General features: G+C 39.5%; 1 protein-coding gene across 15 annotated transcripts in view; it reads right to left on the reverse strand.

Moving 5' to 3' along the window:
• The window catches only part of NEK11 (NIMA related kinase 11), a 281,512-nt gene that overhangs the window by 179,831 nt on the left and 83,215 nt on the right, over positions 1-18,466 (reverse strand). For all 15 annotated transcript variants that reach the window (XM_060395921.1, XM_042237186.1, XM_042237180.1 and 12 more), the window contains 2 exons: positions 7,340-7,404; positions 6,255-6,381 (listed from right to left, as the gene is read on the reverse strand). In XM_060395921.1, the coding sequence (XP_060251904.1) occupies positions 6,255-6,381; positions 7,340-7,404 (192 nt within the window). The remainder of the gene's footprint in view (positions 1-6,254; positions 6,382-7,339; positions 7,405-18,466) is intronic.

An 18,466-nucleotide genomic window follows, 5' to 3' on the forward strand; every position in this document is an offset into this window, starting at 1 on the left:
GTATTGGTTTTGTCATACATTGACATGAACCCGCCACTAGTGTACATGTGTTCTCCATCCTGAACCCCCCTCCCACCTCCCTCCCCATCCCATCCCTCTGGGTCCTCTGTTTCTTTGCATTGATCACCTCAGAAGGCTTTCTTATCTCTCCTTGCTATTCTTTGGAACTTTACATTCAAATGGGCATATCTTTCCTTTCTCCTTTGCCTTTAGCTTCTCTTCTTTTCTCAGCTATTTGTAAGGCCTCCTCAGACAACCATTTTGCCTTATTGCATTTCTTTATCTGGGGATGATCTTGATCACTGCCTCTTGTACAAAGTCAGGAGTCTCTGTACATAGTTCTTCAGGCATTCTGTCTATCAAATCTAATCCCTTGAATCTATTTCTCCCTTTCACTGTAAAATTGTAAGGGATTTGATGTAGGTCATACCTGAAAGGTCTAGTGGTCTTCCCTACTTTCTTCAATTTAAGCCTGAATTTGGCAATAAGGAGTTCATGATCTGAGCCATGGTCAGCTCCCAGTTTTTCTTTTGCTGACTGTATAGAGCTTCTCCATCTTTGGCTACAAAGAATATAATCAATCTGATTTCAGTATTGACCATCTGGTGATGTCCATGCGTATAGTCATCTCATGTTGTTGGAAGAGGGTATTTTCTATGACCAGTGCATTCTCTCAGCAAAACTCTGTCAATATTTGCCCTGCTTCATTTTGTACTCCATGGCCAAACTTGCCTGTTACTCCAGGTATCCCTTGACTTCCTACTTTTGCATTCCAGTCCCCTATGATGAAAAGGATATCTTTTTTTGGTGTTAGTTCTAGATGGTCTTGTCGGTCTTCACAGAACCATTCAACTTCAGCTTCTTCAGCATTATTGGTTGGGGCATAGACTTGGATTACTGTGATATTGAGTGGTTTGCCTTTGAAACAAACAGAGATCATTCGGTCACTTTTGAGATTGCACCCAAGTACTGCATTTCAGACTCTTCTGTTGACTATGATGGCTACTCCATTTCTTCTAAGGGATTCTTGCCCACAGTAGTAGATATAATGGTCATCTGAATTAAATTCACCAATTCCCATCCATTTTAGTTCACTGATTCCTAAAATGTCAATATTCACTCTTGCCATCTCCCGGTTAACCACTTACAATTTACCTTGATACATGGACCGAATTTCCAGGTTCCACTTATACAATACTGTTGTTTACAACATCAGACTTTACTTCCATCACCAGTCACATTCACAACTGTGCGTTGTTTTCACTTTGGCTCTGTCTCTTCATTCTTTCTGGAGTTATTTCTCCACCCTTCTCCAGTAGCATATCTGGGCACCTACTGACCTAGGGAGTTCATCTTTCAGTATCATATCATTTTGCCTTTTCATACTGTTCATGAGGTTCTCAAGGCAAGAATAGTGAAGTGAAGTGGTTTTCCATTCCCTTCTCCACTGAACCATGTTTTATCACTGAAGAGAGAGAAATTATTTTAAAAATCAAATAGAAATTCTAGAGTTGAAAAGTACAATAACTAAAACAAAAAATTCTCCGAGGCTCAACAGTAGATTTTAAGTCACAAAAGAAAGAATCAAGATAGACTGAAAAATATTATGCAATCTGAAGAATAGAGAGCAAAATGAAGAAAAATTATCATTGCATCAGAGCAGGTAGGAAACCCAGAAATATATCAGCATACACATAGTGGGAAGAACAGAAAGACAGCTAAGAGGGAAAAGAGGAGAAAAAGTATTCAAAAAAGGAAGAGCTGAAAGCCTCCTTTTCCAAATCTGGTAACGTCTGATGAAATGTCTTTTGTTTGTTTGTTTTATAGCCAGCAACAATGTTGTGATAGTTTCAGATGAACAGCAAAGGGACTCAGCCGTACATATGCATGCATCTATTCTGAAATAAGTTCATTTACATGTCCAAGAATCTCAACTAACTCCAGGTAGGATAAATGCAAAGCTACACTGAGATTCATCAGGGTAAAAATGCAGAAAGAAAAAGAAAAAAATCTTCAGAGAAATTGTTAAGGCCTTGACTGAAAAACTGTTGTATTCAGGGATAGAATATTATGCAAACATCTAGATGATACATAGATACATTTTGCTGATACAGAGCAACACTTTCCTGAGTGAGAAAAAGAAGTTCATAAAATTATACATAGTGTGATTTTTTTTTTTGTAGGAACAAATACACTTAGATAGGTACTACATGAAACACTTAGCACATTATATGTCAATCATAGAGAAAGCACTCTACAGAGGGTAGCTATTCCTGGTTCTTTTGTTGTTGTTGTATTAAGTTCTTTAAAAAAATCCACCAGGCTAGACTGACATTATCTGCAGAGTTTGTATCAGTCTTTGCATGCTCATCATGAAAAACTGTATTAATACTCAAATTTACTGCCTCTAAGTGAAGTGTTCCCCTACTCAGCTTCTGCTGAGTGAACCACATGGTGTGCTCACTTGCCAAGAAGGACCATTCCCCAAGAAGGTTAAGCTGCCCAACAACCTGCTCTGAACTCAAACAAGAAGTGACCAGACCATAGCAGGTGAGAGAAATGGGCTCTCTGCCCTAGAGCTTCCTTCCGGAGAGGCAGCTGATGGTGCTGCTGGCTGCCAGCCACTTGGAGGCCCCACATCAGCTACAGAATGTGCTGTCAGGTTTGCCTATTTCTCCCTTTCCTAAATCCTCCCTCCCCACTTCTCCTGTTCACTATAGGAATGCTCTTCTGGGAAGATACTTAGTCTTGGCAGGGCAGACAGCTGTTGGTTCCTCTCTATTGTCTTCCACCTGAAGCTAAGCCTTGTCTAACATTTCCGTCCAAGATCATTACAGTCTGACTCTAATGTTGAGTGTGAACTGGACTCCTCCAGTGTCCTCCACCCAGCCAACTATCAGATCAGACCCCTGAACAAAACTTTGAGGGTACCCCATAATGCTCTGACACCCCTACATCCCTACAATCATAACCTCCATTTAAATTACCTAAAGAATGGGAGGCCTGGCATGCTGCGATTCATGGGGTCGCAAAGAGTCAGATACGACTGAGCGACTGAACTGAACTGAACTGAATGTATGGCTATCTGGTTGACCTCTCACAACATGACAAATAAGGCCAACAAGGAATAGTCTGTTTCCTTTCTGCACCCTTATTCCAACAGTATGATCATTGTCCTTCATTTGTTTCTCTTACAAAAACAACACATTCTAATGGCTTCCCTGGTGACTCAGCAGTAAAGAATCTGCCTGCAATGCAGGAGATGTGGGTTCAATCCTGGATCAGGAAGATCTCCTGGAAAAGGAAATGTCAGCCCATTCCAGTATTCTTGCCTGGAAAATCCCATGGACAGAGAGGCCTAATGGGCTATAATCCATGGAGGTTGCAAGAGTTGGACACAATTTAGCGACTAAACTGCTACCACTATCCATAGTTTAAACCAATTTAAAGATCTAGTCTAGGAACCCAACTCACATTTATTTTTCCTATGGGGGAAAGATGTTCAGCAATAGCTTATACAAATCAGTCATTTCAAAGTATTGCCCTCAGTGAACCTAATTATCCTAACTTTCTAAATAACTATTCATAAACTTTTGTAACCTGACTCACTTTTAAGAAAGAAACTTCCTGTACTTGATGGCTGTAAATAAATGAATCCCGAAAGGTTTAGGCAGATTGCAAAAGAAGGATAATGTTACATATGGGCAAACATTAACAAATGAAAATAACAGCATTATAGTAATAGCAATTCTTTAAGCATTATAAATAAATATGTACAGTCATTAGCACTGAATCTAAACACCTGTCAATTATTCATAAGTGTTTCCAATCCTAAGAAAATATCCCACAGTAAACAGATGCTACAAACTGAGATTCAGTGGAAAAATTCTCAACCTCATTCAATCTAAGTTTTCTAGGAGTGTCTCCCAAAGATTACTCATCACACTTATATATCCTTAACTATAATTTATAATTCTCTGTTATTCTTTCCACTTTAGGTTTAGCAATAGACATTTTATTACTGCTGCTGCTGCTAAGTCGCTTCAGTCGTGTCCAACTCTGTGCGACCCCATAGACGGCAGCCCACCAGGCTTCCCTGCCCCTGGGATTCTCCAGGCAAGAACACTAGAGTGGGTTGCCATTTCCTTCTCCAATGCATGAAAGTGAGAAGTGAAAGTGAAGTCGCTCAGTGGTGTCCAACTCTTAGCGACCCCATGGACTGCAGCCTACCAGGCTCCTCTGTCCATGGATTTTCCAGGCAAGAGTACTGGAGTGGGATGCCATTGCCTTCTCTGCATTTCATTACTAGATAAGCCCATTTGATTCAGATACAACCAAGGTAATCAATAAATTCATAATATGGTGGTTATTTGAGGTCAGGATGATGATGAATCCTTAGCTAGAATTTGCTGAGTAGTTAGAAATCTTTGCAAGGAGAGTTGACCTTCTCCTACATTTCTATATTTGGGAGGTGTTAGCTTTTTAAAGTTTTGCCTGAGTCAGATATCATTTTTGTAAGCCTAAGATATTATAGCAATACTGTCTGATATTCCTATGATTCTTTATACAACATGAGGAGCAGTTTTTTAAAAAAAAAGTTTAATGCAGACACAACTGAAACAAAAGTGGGTTCCATAGACTCGGTTTTCTAGGTGACATCAATCTGATTTGGCAAGCAAATATAGATTCTTGTCAAAAGGAGTCAAAAATTACATACAGTTTTCCTGCTATATGTAATTCTAAAGACTTAAATAATGAGCTACATAAAATGAATCTATTCTTCATTCAAATGACATGATGTAATATCTTCCTGAGATACCATGTAACTATAATCATGAATATATTTTATATTTGTTTATTTTTAACTGACCATAATAATAATAAATATGAAGAGAAATTTAGATATGTATCTTGAATTCATTCCAAAGCTCAAGATTGATTTCTCTCTAACTTGAGAAAATTACACCAAAACGAGCAAGAAAATTTCTCCTGAGGAGGAGGAATCCTATCACCTTTGATTTTACACCCTAAGGGCTATTACACAGTCATGGGCAAAGAGATGTTCAATAAAGCAAAATTTTTTAAAAATTCATTCATAACACATCTTTGTGGGTTTTGTCTGGTTTTGGTTTTTGGAGGAAATAAGGAAAGGAGGTGATTGAGGAAAGATAATAGGTGAATTGGGAAAGACCACCAGGGCAGAAAACAGTTAACAATGAAAAAAAAAAACACTGAAGAACCTAGAAATGCATAATCTCAAGAATGACTAAAAGGGCAGGATGGATGGGGATCTGCCCTAGGTAGATCTAACTGTAGTAGTGTTCTCTCCCATTTGGGAGAGATAAGAACAAAAAAGGAGTAATAACCCTGATGAAAATCCCAACACATAATCCCTATTGTGTTTACTTTTCCCTACCAGAGAAAAGGTAACTTTCTACTTTATCTTCTTTAGAAGAATGAAGCAGGCACAATCTTTAACACTGCTGATAGCTCTGAACTACTTTAGTTGATTTGCATACAATAATTATTTACTTAATTAACAAGCTCTCAGCTAAATTGTCCTTTCAACCCTTAACAAGTTGAAAATTATATAAGATTCTTCTTCAAAGGAAAGGAAATTTTCCCAAGTAGGATCTATTGCTAACAATAGAATACAATTTTCCACTTGGTTTCTTGTACTGAGATTTAATCTGGTTCCATGATGAGGAAGGAGAAATCCTTTTGGAACAGAGCTCTAAGAAGCTGAGAAATCTCAGATGTAGCTATCACTGAAAACCCAGAATTTTTAAAATTTAAGTATCCTTAAAGCGAATACCTTTAATAAAAATTCTTAAAGGCAATAAGAAGACAAAAAATAAAAGAAAGCTATATATTCCCCACAGAGGTGGAAGTTAACCTTAAAAAAAAAAACAAAAAGGCAGAGTGATTAGAATTACAAATGTTTTATGTAATAGGCTAGCAGAACTGTATCAAAATTTAATGTTTATGGTATATCAGGAACTTTCCCTTGTGGTTCAAGAAGAAAAAATCTAAATCAACCAGTTAATCTGAATAAAGAGAATTTTTGAAATCAATTTAATGAATGTATCACATTTCCAACCTAAAAGATCTTCTTTACACTATTCACAGAATAGCTAACATTTAAAAAGGATAAATGAGTGGATGTAGTAAGTAAATGAGCCTAAAAACAAAATGCACCATATCTCAAGGTAGCAAAATGAATAAGATGCCTGGACTGGCCCATGCCCACTCACCAGATATCCGACTTTGTGTCATAGCCTTGGTGTTTCAGAACTTCCGGGCTCATATAATGGGGAGTTCCAGTTAAAGTGGTGGCTAGATCACAGGATCCCATTAGGAGTCGAGAAACTCCAAAATCCCCTTGAAATAATAATTAACTTCTATGAATACTTAAAACATGAAAACCAGTACTGTACTGGAAATTAACAACAGTGTGTCTAATTTGACAATTTTAATACACAATCATTCATACCATGTTGAAGAAAAAGTTATACATTTTAAATTATATAATATTGGTAAAAGGTTTAAAAATAAAAGCCTTATAGAAGAAAGAAGAGTTTGATGATAGGAAAGTGAATTATGTAAGCTAAAACTGCTTTTTTCTCCTGGTATTAGGGAAAACAAACAACTTGAAACAAAAAGATATTTCAAGTTTGAGTAACAACAAACAGAATGATTCTGAAAGCACTGAATATATGATTTGTAATTTTATCTGAGTGAGGGGGGAATTTGTTCTTCATTTATAATAAAGAAGAAATTTTAAATAAAAAGCTGAGACTTTTCAAGAACATGACTATAAAATCCACCAGTTTCAGTATAATTGCCTAATTTGTTTATGGTTTTATGTCTTCCCCTCTAAGAACATCTTACATGAAGATCAAACAATTCTGTGACTGTTAGGAGTATAGATACAGTTCTAAAGGAGAACTCGCTATATCAACACTTTAATAATCTGTGATAACTCCTAATTGCTTATGATAAAATAAATGTGGGAGTAGGAAACCTATCGTAATCAAACAAGTCTAATCATTTGTTAATGGTTAGTGCTTGGCATGGAATAGGAACTCAAAAGACATTTGTTGGATCTAATAAATAGCAAACGTTTTATACCTCAGTTTCTATCAGATAATCAGAAACAATTGGTCTTTTTGCTGTTGTTGTTGGGCACAACCAATCAAGCACAAAAATTTAAGAAGTTTGAATAAACCAATGATTATTCTACCACTTTTAGTTACTTTATATTACAATTTGATATATAATAATAAAATAATAATAATAAAGTACATTCTTTCATGGAATACATATTTTAAAATCTTACCAATTTTAAGTTTATTATTTTTCAGAAATATATTCTTTGACTTCAAATCTCGATGAAGTATCTTCCTACAGAAGGAATAAAAGGATATTCAAATTAATGCAAATATAAAATTTTAAAATCCAAATATAAGTAATATATAAGTGATTCACACATAAATATACATTCCCAGAGATATATCTTTCAATGTTTGAAAGCTTCAAAGCCACAGCATTGTTTAATCTCACTGAGAAAATCAAAGTTTCAAAACAGATACAGGGAAACATGTAGCTGAAAGAGTGTGATGTACTTTCAACTATTTCAATAGGCCAGATTTTATCATGCTTTTATACCCAGTTCACAGAGCAGTTATCATAAAGCTTTATAATCTATTATATACTATATACAATGTATTACATGGTATATATATCTTATATATTCAAAATATACTATATATATTAAATATTATAATCCAATTGTTCACATTTTATATACCTGTGGGAAAAATGTTGATGATGGTATTTAATAATAGATAACATTTAAGTAAACAAGCAGTGTAAATTATGTCAGTGAAAATTTCATTTCTGAAATTATGATAGCATATTCAAAAGCAGAGACATTACTTTGCCAACTAAGGTCCATCTAGTCAAGGCTATGGTTTTTCCTGTGGTCATGTGTGGATGTGAGAGTTGGACTGTGAAGAAGGCTGAGCGTCAAAGAATTGATGCTTTTGAACTGTGGTGTTGGAGAAGACTCTTGAGAGTCCTTTGGAATGCAAGGAGATCCAACCAGTCCATTCTGAAGGAGATCAACCCTGGGATTTCTTTGGAAAGAATGATGCTGAAGCTGAAACTCCAGTACTTTGGTCACCTCATGCGAAGAGTTGACTCATTGGAAAAGACTCTGATGCTGGGAGGGATTGGGGGCAGGAGAAGGGGACGACCCAGGATGAGATGGCTGGATGGCATCACGGACTCGATGGACATGAGTCTGAGTGAACTCCGGGAGATGGTGATGAACAGGGAGGCCTGGCGTGCTGCGATTCAAGGGGTCGCAAAGAGTTGGACACAACTGAGAGACTGAACTGAACTGAAACAACTAGAAAACCTTTGTCTAAAAAAACACTTAAAAATGCTGAATAAAGTATATGAGTGTCTTCATATATAAACAGCTGAGTCCACAAGAAAATGAGGCAAATCCTTGGGGATTAGGCACAAAGAAAACTGAAAATCAGAGCGAGCAATAGGTGCTGATTTCTCAGCAGCCCAAGGAACTCAGAACCCACAGAGCCAAGACCTTGAGCCCATGTAATGTGGAGAGTAGGAACTAACAGAAATGTATAAAGTCAGAATCCCATATATGGTCCGTATCTTAAGAGAAAATATAATCCAAGAAACATTCATTCACAAGTAAACAAAATCATAAGCTTATCTGTACAGATCCGAACTTTGAGTGGAGGAAAAAAATATTTCCCTTCATATTTTTTAACTATGTGTCTGCTCACTTACATTTGGAACTCAAATATGCTCTATGGCTCTATGGCTTTAAGACATCTCAACCCAAGAAATTAACATAAAAGTTGGTTCTCAGAAGCAAATGCAAACTGAGTCAGCAGATGATATATAATAAAATTAAATCCCTGAGAATTTCAGGTAACTTAATAGGATACAAACTATAAAATGAATGTATTTCAAGTGATTAGAACAATAAAGAATAGAAAACATGAAACAGAAACAGAATACTATCCCCCCCCCCCCAACCAAAAAAAAAGAGATGATGCTGATTTGAAAAACAACCAAATAGAATATCTAGGGGGAAAATGTGATCATGACAAAAACTCAAGACTGAGACCTCAGCTTTCAACTGTGATGGGATTCCCTGGGGGCTCAGACAGTAAAGTGTCTGCTTCAGTGTGGGAGACTGGGGGTCAGGAAGGTCCCCTGGAGAAGGAAATGGCAACCCACTCCAGTATTCTTGCCTGGAAAATCCCATGGATGGAGGAGCCTGGCGGGCTACAGTTCATGAAGTCGCAAAGAGTCGGACACGACTGAGCAACTAACACACACTTTCAACTCTGATGAAGTAAATTTATACCACACTAAATCACCCACCTTCAACAGCTGTACAGAGAACACTGCAAAATTTAAACAATGTAAAGTGTGAATAAGTTTTTTAAAACAACTCTCTGAAGATATCAGAGATCAGTCAAGGTGAACAAAAGTAGGCAGCACTTGAGGGGCCAGAACCTAAAAGAAGGGAAATACATGGAGGTGAGCACTTCCCACTGCATTTTCCTCTGGGGCACCGGCAGAAGCAGACTGTTGTGGCCAGAGCTTGCAACAGTTTCACTGGGTTTGGAAGGCAAAAACCTAGAGCTACAAAGGCAGCCAGGACTTGAGGGGCAAATTCTCCAGTGAAAAGGGAACAAAAGAAAAGTAAGTCTCACATTCTGAATGGGTTTTAACCTAAGGCACTTGCTGAATCCTAAGAAGCTCAAGGGCAAGACATTCAGGAGAAAGTAGCTGCTAAGAGGCAGGGCTTTCAGCAGATTCACAAAGCTGAGGAGGGGTCTAGGTAAATAATGAAAGTCTTCAGCTGAATACCCTGAACACTGGAAATAAAAGCAAACGAAACAGACCAGTCCTCAGAAACCTAGCCTTAACTATATCAGTCCTAACTGTATTAAGGGGATCTGCAACTACTACCAGCCACAAAAAAAATCATATCCTCTCGAGAGGAACATAATATCATCCAACATGTCTGCACTATTTTACATATATTGATTCTCCAGTATTCCTTCAAAAATGACCAGGTATGCCAAGAGACAAGACAAAATGACCAAAAACAAACAACAACAACAAGAAACAAATCCGTATGTGATCCACCTATTGGAATTGTTGGACATGGATTTTTAAGTAACTATGATATGTTCAAGTAAATAAATGACACAATGAGAGAACTAGATTCTATAAAGAGTTGAATGTCAATTTTAAAATTGAAACAAATATAATTACCAAAATTAAGAATTCAGTGCGTATGTTTGAAAACAGATAAGAAATAGCAAAAAAGAAAATTTAGAAACTGGAATAATGGTTAGCGAAAAATGCAGTTCAAGTATTGAAAAGGCGACCACACAACCACCTCCAAAAGGACTTATGCCAGCATGCCACTGTTGACCCATGCCTCTGCCAGAGACTCCAAGAACACTCATAGGAGAGGATGAGGGCACATCCTTCTACTACACCATCTTTGGAAAGGTGGAGATTTCTGACAAAATGTGGTCCACTTGAGAAGGAGATGGCAAACCTTTTCAGCCCCCTTTCCTTGAGAACCCTATGAACAGTATGAAAAGGCAAAAAGATACGAGACTGAAATATGAACTTCCTAGGTCAGTAGATGTCCAATATGCTACTGGGGAAGAGCAAAGACATAGCTACAGAAGGAATGAAGAGGCTGAAGCAAAGAGGAAATGACACCCAGTTGCGGATGTATCTGGTGGTGAATGTAAAATCCAATGCTGTAAAGAACAATATTGCACAGGACTGGAATGTTAGGTCCATGAATCAATGTAAATTGGAAGTGGTCAACCAGGCCCACTGTCAACCACCCAAGAGTGAACGTGAGATATTAGGAATCAATGAACTAAAATGGATGGAAATATGCAAATTTAATTCACATGACCATTATATCCATTACTAAGATATAAGTAATAAGATCTATTACTAAGATATGTCTAAGGCAAGAATCCCTTAGGCAAAATGGAGTAGCCCTCTTGTCAACAAAAAGAGTCCAAAATGTAGTACTTGGGTGCATTCTCAAAAACAACAGAATGATCTTGGTTCATTGCCAAGGCAAACCATTCAGTGTCACAGTAATCCAAGATATGGGCCAATCACTAATGTCGAGAAGATGAAGTTGAATGGTTCTATGAAAACCTACAAGACCTTCTAGAACTAACACCAAAAAAAGAAGCCCTTTTCATCATAGGGGACTGGAATGCAACAGTAGGAAGTCAAGAGATACCTGGAGTAACAGGTTTGACCTTGGAATAAAAACAAAGCAGGGCAAAGGCTAACAGAGTTTTGCCAAGAGAAGGCACTGGTCATAGCAAACACCCTCTTCCAACAAACAAGAGAAGACTCTACACATGGACATCACCAGATAATCAGTACTGAAATCAGATTGATCATATTCTTTGCAGCCAAAGATGGAGAAGCTCTATACAGTCAGCAGAAACAAGACCAGGAACTGACTGTGGCTCAGATCATGAACTCTTTATTGCCAAATTCAGACTTAAACTGAAGAAAGTAGGTAAAACCACTAGGTCATTCAGTATGACCTACAACAAATCCCTTATGATTATATAGTGGAAGTGAGAAATGGATTCAAGGGATTAGATCTATAGACGGAGTGCCTGAAGAACTATGGGTGGAGGTTCATAACAGGAGACAGGAATCAAGACCATCCCCAAGAAAAAGAACTGCAAAAAGGCAAAATGGTTGTCTGAGGAAGCCTTACAAATAGCTGAGGAAAAGAAGAGAAGTGAAAAGCAAAGGAGAAAAGGAAAGATATACCCAACTGAATGCAGAGTTCCAAAGAACAGCAAGAAGAGATAAGAAAGCCTTCTGAAATGAAAAAATGTAAAGAAAAAGAGAAAAAAAACAGAATGGGAAAGACTAGAGATCTCTTCAAAAAATTAGGGACACCAAGGAAACATTTCATTAGAAGATGGGCACAACACAGGACAGAAACAGCAAGGACCTAACAGAAGCAGAAGATACTAAGAAGAGGTGGCAAGAATACACAGAACTATACAACAAAAAAGGTCTTAATGACCCAGATGACCATGATGGTGTGATCACTTATCTAGCATCAGACATCCTGGAGTACAAAGTCAAGTGGGCCCTAGGAAGCATCACTATAAACAAAGCTAGTGGAGGTGATGGAATTCCAGTTGAGTTCTTTCAACTCCTAAAAGATAACACTGTTTAAGTGCTGCACTCAATATGCTAGCATTTTTGGAAATCTCAGCAGTAGTCACAGAACTGGAAAAGGCCAGTTTTCCTTTTAATCTTAAAGAAAGGTAATGCCAAAAAATGTTCAAACCATGTACAATTGCACTCATTTCACATGTTAGCAAGGTAAGGCTCAAAATCCTACAAGTTAGGCTTCAGCAGTACTTGAACAAAGAAATTCCAGATGTACAAGCTGTGTTTAGAAAAGGCAGAGGAACCAGAGACCAAATTGCCAACATCTAGTGGATCATAGAAAAAGTAAGGGAATTCCAGAAAAACATCTACTGCTGCTGAATTGATTATGCTAAAGCCTTTGACATGTGGCTCACAACAAACTGTGGAAAATTCTTCAAGAGATGGGAATACCAGACTACCTTACCTGCCTCCTGAGAAATCTGTATGCACCTGAAGAAGCAATAGTTAGAATCCAACATGGAACAATGGACTGGATCCAAATTGGGAAAGGAGTACGTCAAGGCTGTATATTGTCACTCTGCCTATAAAATTTCTATGCAGAGTTCATTGTGTGAAATGCTGGGCTGGAGGAAGCACAAGCTGGAATCAAGACTGTCAAGAGAAATATCAATGACCTCAGATATACAGATTACACCACCCTTATGGCAGACAGCGAAGAGGAACTAAAGAGCCTCTTGATGAAAGTGAAAAATGAGAGTGAAAAAGTTGGGTTAAAACTCAACATTCAAAAAACTAACATCATGGCATCCGGTTTCATCACTTCACAGCAAATAGATGGGGAAACAATGGCAACAGTGACAGACTTTATTTTCTTGGGCTCCAAAATCACTGCAGATGGTGACTGCAGCCATGAAATTAAAAGATGCTTGTTCCTTGGAAGAAAAGCTATGACCAACCTAGACAACATATTAAAAAGTAGAGATATTACTTTGCCAACAAAGGTCCATATTGTCAACCTAGGGTTTTTCCAGTAGTCATGTACGGATGTGAGAGTTGGACCATAAAGGCCGAGGGTCAAAGAACTGATGTTTTCGAACTACAATGCTAGAGAAGACTCTTGAGAGTCCCTAGGACTGCAAGGCAATCTAACCAATCAATAACAAAAGAAATCAATCCTCAATATTCATTGGAAGGACTGATGCTGAGGCTGAAGCTCCAATACTTTGGCCACCTGATATTCAGAGCCAACTCATTGCAAAAGACCTTGATGCTGGGAAAGATTGAAGGGAGGAGAAGGGAATGACAGAGAATGAGACGGTTGCATGGCATCACTCTGAGCAAACTCCAGGAGATAGTGAAGGACAGGAAGCTTGGAATGTTGCAGTCCTTGAGGTTGCAGAGAGTCGGACATGAGTTTGCAACTGAAGAACAACAAAATTGAAAAATAATATTGATACTTAGACTAGGCAAGTAGGTGATGAGTTTTAGATATAACACATTAACAGCTACCACATATATAAAAATGTAAATAAGAAAATCACCACTAGGTATTTTATGAACAAGACAAACATTATGTTCAGTTCAGTTCAGTTCAGTTCAGTCACTCAGTCGTGTCCAACTCTTTGCGACCCCATGAATTGCAGCATGCCAGGCCTCCCTGTCCATCACCATCTCCCGGAGTTCACTCAGACTCATGTCCATCGAGTCAGTGATGCCATCCAGCCATCTCATCCTCAGTCGTCCCCTTCTCCTCCTGCCCCCAATGCCTCCCAGCATCAGAGTCTTTTCCAATGAGTCAACTCTTCGCATGAGGTGGCCAAAGTCTTTTCCAATGAGTCAACTCTTCGCATGAGGTGGCCAAAGTACTGGAGCTTCAGCTTTAGCATCATTCCTTCCAAAGAAATCCCAGGGTTGATCTCCTTCAGAATGGACTGGTTGGATCTCCTTGCAGTCCAAGGGACTCTCAAGAGTCTTCTCCAACACCACAGTTCAAAAGCATCAATTCTCCGGTGCTCAGCCTTCTTCACAGTCCAACTCTCACATCCATACATGACCACAGGAAAAACCATAGCCTTGACTAGACCGTAGCAGTTATGGGAAGTAACTGGCTGGAGCTGTTGTAACAGAACAATTATTTCTGTGCAAGCAACCAGATATCAAGCTACTTGATTAAGGTTTTTTTAAGTATAATTTATTGACTTTGTGGTTACAGTAAGCAAAAATGGGCCCAGAAAAAAAAGTCCTGTCATGTATTTCATTAGTATCCTTTCCTTTGAAGTATATAGAAATCAAATCCAAGAAATGACAAGGTGACTAGCAATTTAAGCAGTTGATATAAAATCTCTCTTCTAAAGATAGCTTTCAAATAGCTCTCCACATGTCCCTGTCATTTCTATGTTTCATGATTCCCAAGAGATTTAAGTGCCCTGATTAAGACTGGATGACGGTGGTGATCAAATCCATGGTTGAGCTTTTGCCTCCATCAGGCTACTCTCCATACACTCAGCCTCCAGGACCACAGCAGAGTGAGGTCTGAGGAGGCAGCTACAGCAGGGTTTTCTCAGGCCCTGAGCCAGAGTAGGACTGTGGAGATGGTATGGACAGTTCAGTCTTCATTTCCCTTTAAGTTCTTATCTGAGTAGTTTCTGAAAATTTAGCTCCACCCTACAGACCTGTGTTTATCTGACAGGGTCTCAGGGTGGCCTGCAGATTCTTCTTGCCAAAGGTGCTGGCACAAGCAATGGCTCTGTGGTGATGCATGGACCAGGCAACCCATGTTGCTGGTCTCTGCCACATGGCCACTGTCCTAGCTACTGAGGCTCATGCCTGGCTTCCTCATCAGTGTCTTGGGTGCCCAGGACCATGATGAGCCTCTATGCTGTAAGCCAGGGGTGATGTCAGGTCCTTCTCGAATGCAGCTACAAAGTAGGAGTTGCTGACACCTGGCAACGGAGTGGGGTCTCCTTGGAAAAAGTGACCTAAGGACATCCTCAAGAAGTGGAAGCCAAAAGAAAGCAGGAATCCTCCACAACACCACACACACAACTTCTCTCTACTTCCCCATCTCTAGATCTGGGGAAGTATGCCTCCATCCCCGTCACACTTACTGACCTGGATTCCCAAGTAGGTCCTTTCCCTAGGAGCCTCACTATGTCAAAAATTAATCCCTCACACAATATTTTGGGAAATAGCCATTAGGGCTTCCCAGGTGGTGCTAGTGGTAGAGAATCTACCTGCTAATACAGGAGACATAGGAGACACAGGTTCAAACCCTGGGTCAGGAGATCCCTGGAGAAGGCTATGGTAACCCACTCCAGTATTCTTGCCTGGAGAACCCCATGGATAGAGGAGCCTGGCAGGCTACAGGCTGTAGGGTCACAAAGAGTTGGACACGACTGAAGCAACTTGGCATGCACCAAGCTCGCTGGGGAAAGGTGTGGGCTGCTAGGTGAGGAGGCATTCCTCTTAGGGAAAGTGCCCCAGGCTTGTTCTCTCCTCCACTGTGAAAGCATAAACGATGTCACCAAATGAGCTCTCTTCAGAGAGGCTGCTCTGTACTTCATCCTAGAAAATCTAGGCTAATTGAACAGAATTGCTTCGATAGGAATAAGTTGGGGCGGGGGGAGTTTGTTTTGTTTTGTGGTTTCTGTGTTATCTCTGGGGGCAAAAAAGGAGAAGCAAGACACTGTCTCTGTCCCCCAAGGAATTCCTTCATGCCCAGTTCTGCTGTGGCGTCCAGAGATGATGGTATTTCAAAGACTGGCCATTTAATTGAACCAAAGAGAAAAAAGGCTTTGAGTCCCTCATATACTGGTCCAGCTTATGGAGCATTGCAGGAGTTGGTGACAAACCTCACAGGATACAAACACCTTTCACAAACTTAGCTCTGTCTATGTGGCAGAGGTTCAGGTCCAAGGGGAGGAAGGAGTTTTAGTGCTACATTCTCAAGATAGCTTTCAGCGAACTGTGAATATTTTCAGCTTTTAATATCATTATTTATAAGTGTGTATGCCATATGCCATAGATTTAGAATATTACAAATGTATAAATAAACTGAATTAAATTAAGCACAGGAAAGCTCCAAAGGAGTAAACAAAACCTTCATTTCTTCTGTAACCTCATTCTTCCTAGTTTCTCCAGGGTCTTCTTTATATCTTCTGCCCCTGCACTCTATTAGTCAGAGTTCTCTGAGAAACAGAACCAACAGAAGATATCAGTTCAGTCCAGTCGCTCAGTCGTGTCTGATTCTTTGTGACCCCATGAATCGCAGCACACCAGGCCTCCCTGTCCATCACCAACTCCCGGAGTTCACTCAGACTCACATCCATCGAGTCAGTGATGCCATCCAGCCATCTCATCCTCTGTCGTCCCCTTCTCCTCCTGCCCCCAATCCCTCCCAGCATCAGAGTTTCTTCCAATGAGTCAACTCTTTGTACTGGAGTTTCAGCTTCAGCATCATTCCTTCCAAAGAAATCCCAGGGCTGATCTCCTTCAGAATGGACTGGTTAGATCTCCTTGCAGTCCAAGGGACTCTCAAGAGTCTTCTCCAACACCACAGTTCAAAAGCATCAATTCTTCAGCGCTCAGCCTTCTTCACAGTCCAACTCTCACATTCATACATAACCACAGGAAAAACCATAGCCTTGACTAGATGGACCTTAGTGGGCAAAGTAATGTCTCTGCTTTTCAATATGCTATCTAGGTTGGTCATAACTCTTCTTCCAAGGAGTAAGTATCTTTTAATTTCATGTCTGCAGTCACCAAGTGTAGACAATGGGACAGGAAGACTCAAAGTGGATCTGCAGCTGCTAATAGGCAACAAAAGCAAGAACTGACTGTCCTAAGTCACCGAGGTTGGGGTTTTGTGTTAACACAGCATAAGGAAGGAGTTTCAGGGCTATACCTTCAAGGTAGCTTTGAATGAACTGTGAATACTCTTAGCTTCACATGTCATTATTCATAAGTGTCCATGCCATGTGCTAAAAGAATCATTCTTTTGGGTTTAAATTGTTTTTAATATTTTATTTTTGTCTTTAATTTTTGTCAGTTTGACTACTGTGTGTCTTATGTGTTGCTCCTTGGGTTTACCCTACCTGGGAGTCTCTGTGCTTTCTGGACTTGATTGACTATTTTCTTTCCCATGTTTGGGACATTTTCACCTATTATCTCTTCAAATATTTTTCAGGTCCATTCTCTCTTTCTTCTCCTTCTGGGACCCCTATAATACAAATGTTGGCAGATTTAATGTCCCAGAGGTCTCTTAGGCTGTCTTCTTCTTCTTCTTTTTTTTCATTCTTTTTCTATATTCTGTTCTGTGGCAATGATTTCCACCATTCAGTCCTCCAGGTCGTTTGTCTGTTCTTCTGCCTCAGTTATCCTGCTATTGATTCCTTCTAGCATATTAGTCATCTCTGTTTGCTCTTTAGTTCTTCTAGGTCTTTGGCAAACATTTCTTGCATTTTCTCTGTTGTTTCCTGAGATCCTAGGGATCATCTACACTATCATTATTCTGAATTCTTTAGTTGTTTTTCTGGGGTTTTATGTTATGCCTTCATCTGGGACATAACTTTCTGCTTTTTCATCCTTATTAACTTTCTGTAATGTGGTATTTTTTCTAGCTGCTGTGGGATTATGGTTCTTGCTGCTTCTGTCTGCCCTCTGATTTGTTGTTGTTCAGTCACTCAGTTGTGTCTGACTCTTTGTAGCCCAACAGACCTCAGCACACCAGCCTTCTCTGTCCTTCACCATCTTCCAAAGCTTGCTCAGACTCATGTCCATCGAGTCGGTGATGCTGTCCAACCATCTTATCCTCTGTTGCCCCCTCCTCCTCCTGCTTTCCATCTTTTCCAGCATCAGTGTCTTTTCCAATGAGTCAGGTCTTTTCCATTGAGTTGGCTCTTTGCATCAGGTGGCCAAAGTATTGCAGCTTCAGCTTCAGCTTCATCATCAGTCCTTTCAATGAATATTTAGCGTTGATTTCCTTTACAATTGACTGGTTTGATCTTGCTGTCCAAAGGACTCTCAAGAGTCTTCTCCAGCACCACAGTTTGAAGGCATCAATTCTTTGGCATTCAGCCTTTTTTATTGTCCAGCTCTCACATCCATACATGACTACTGGAAAAACCATAGCTTTGACTATATGGACCTTTGTAGGCAAAGTAATGTCTCTGCCCACTGATGGAGGAAGCTAAGAGGCTTGTGTAAGGAGGGACTGGTGGTG

Source organism: Ovis aries, chromosome 1, assembly GCF_016772045.2.
Source record: "Ovis aries strain OAR_USU_Benz2616 breed Rambouillet chromosome 1, ARS-UI_Ramb_v3.0, whole genome shotgun sequence".
Taxonomy (NCBI): Eukaryota; Metazoa; Chordata; class Mammalia; order Artiodactyla; family Bovidae; genus Ovis; species Ovis aries.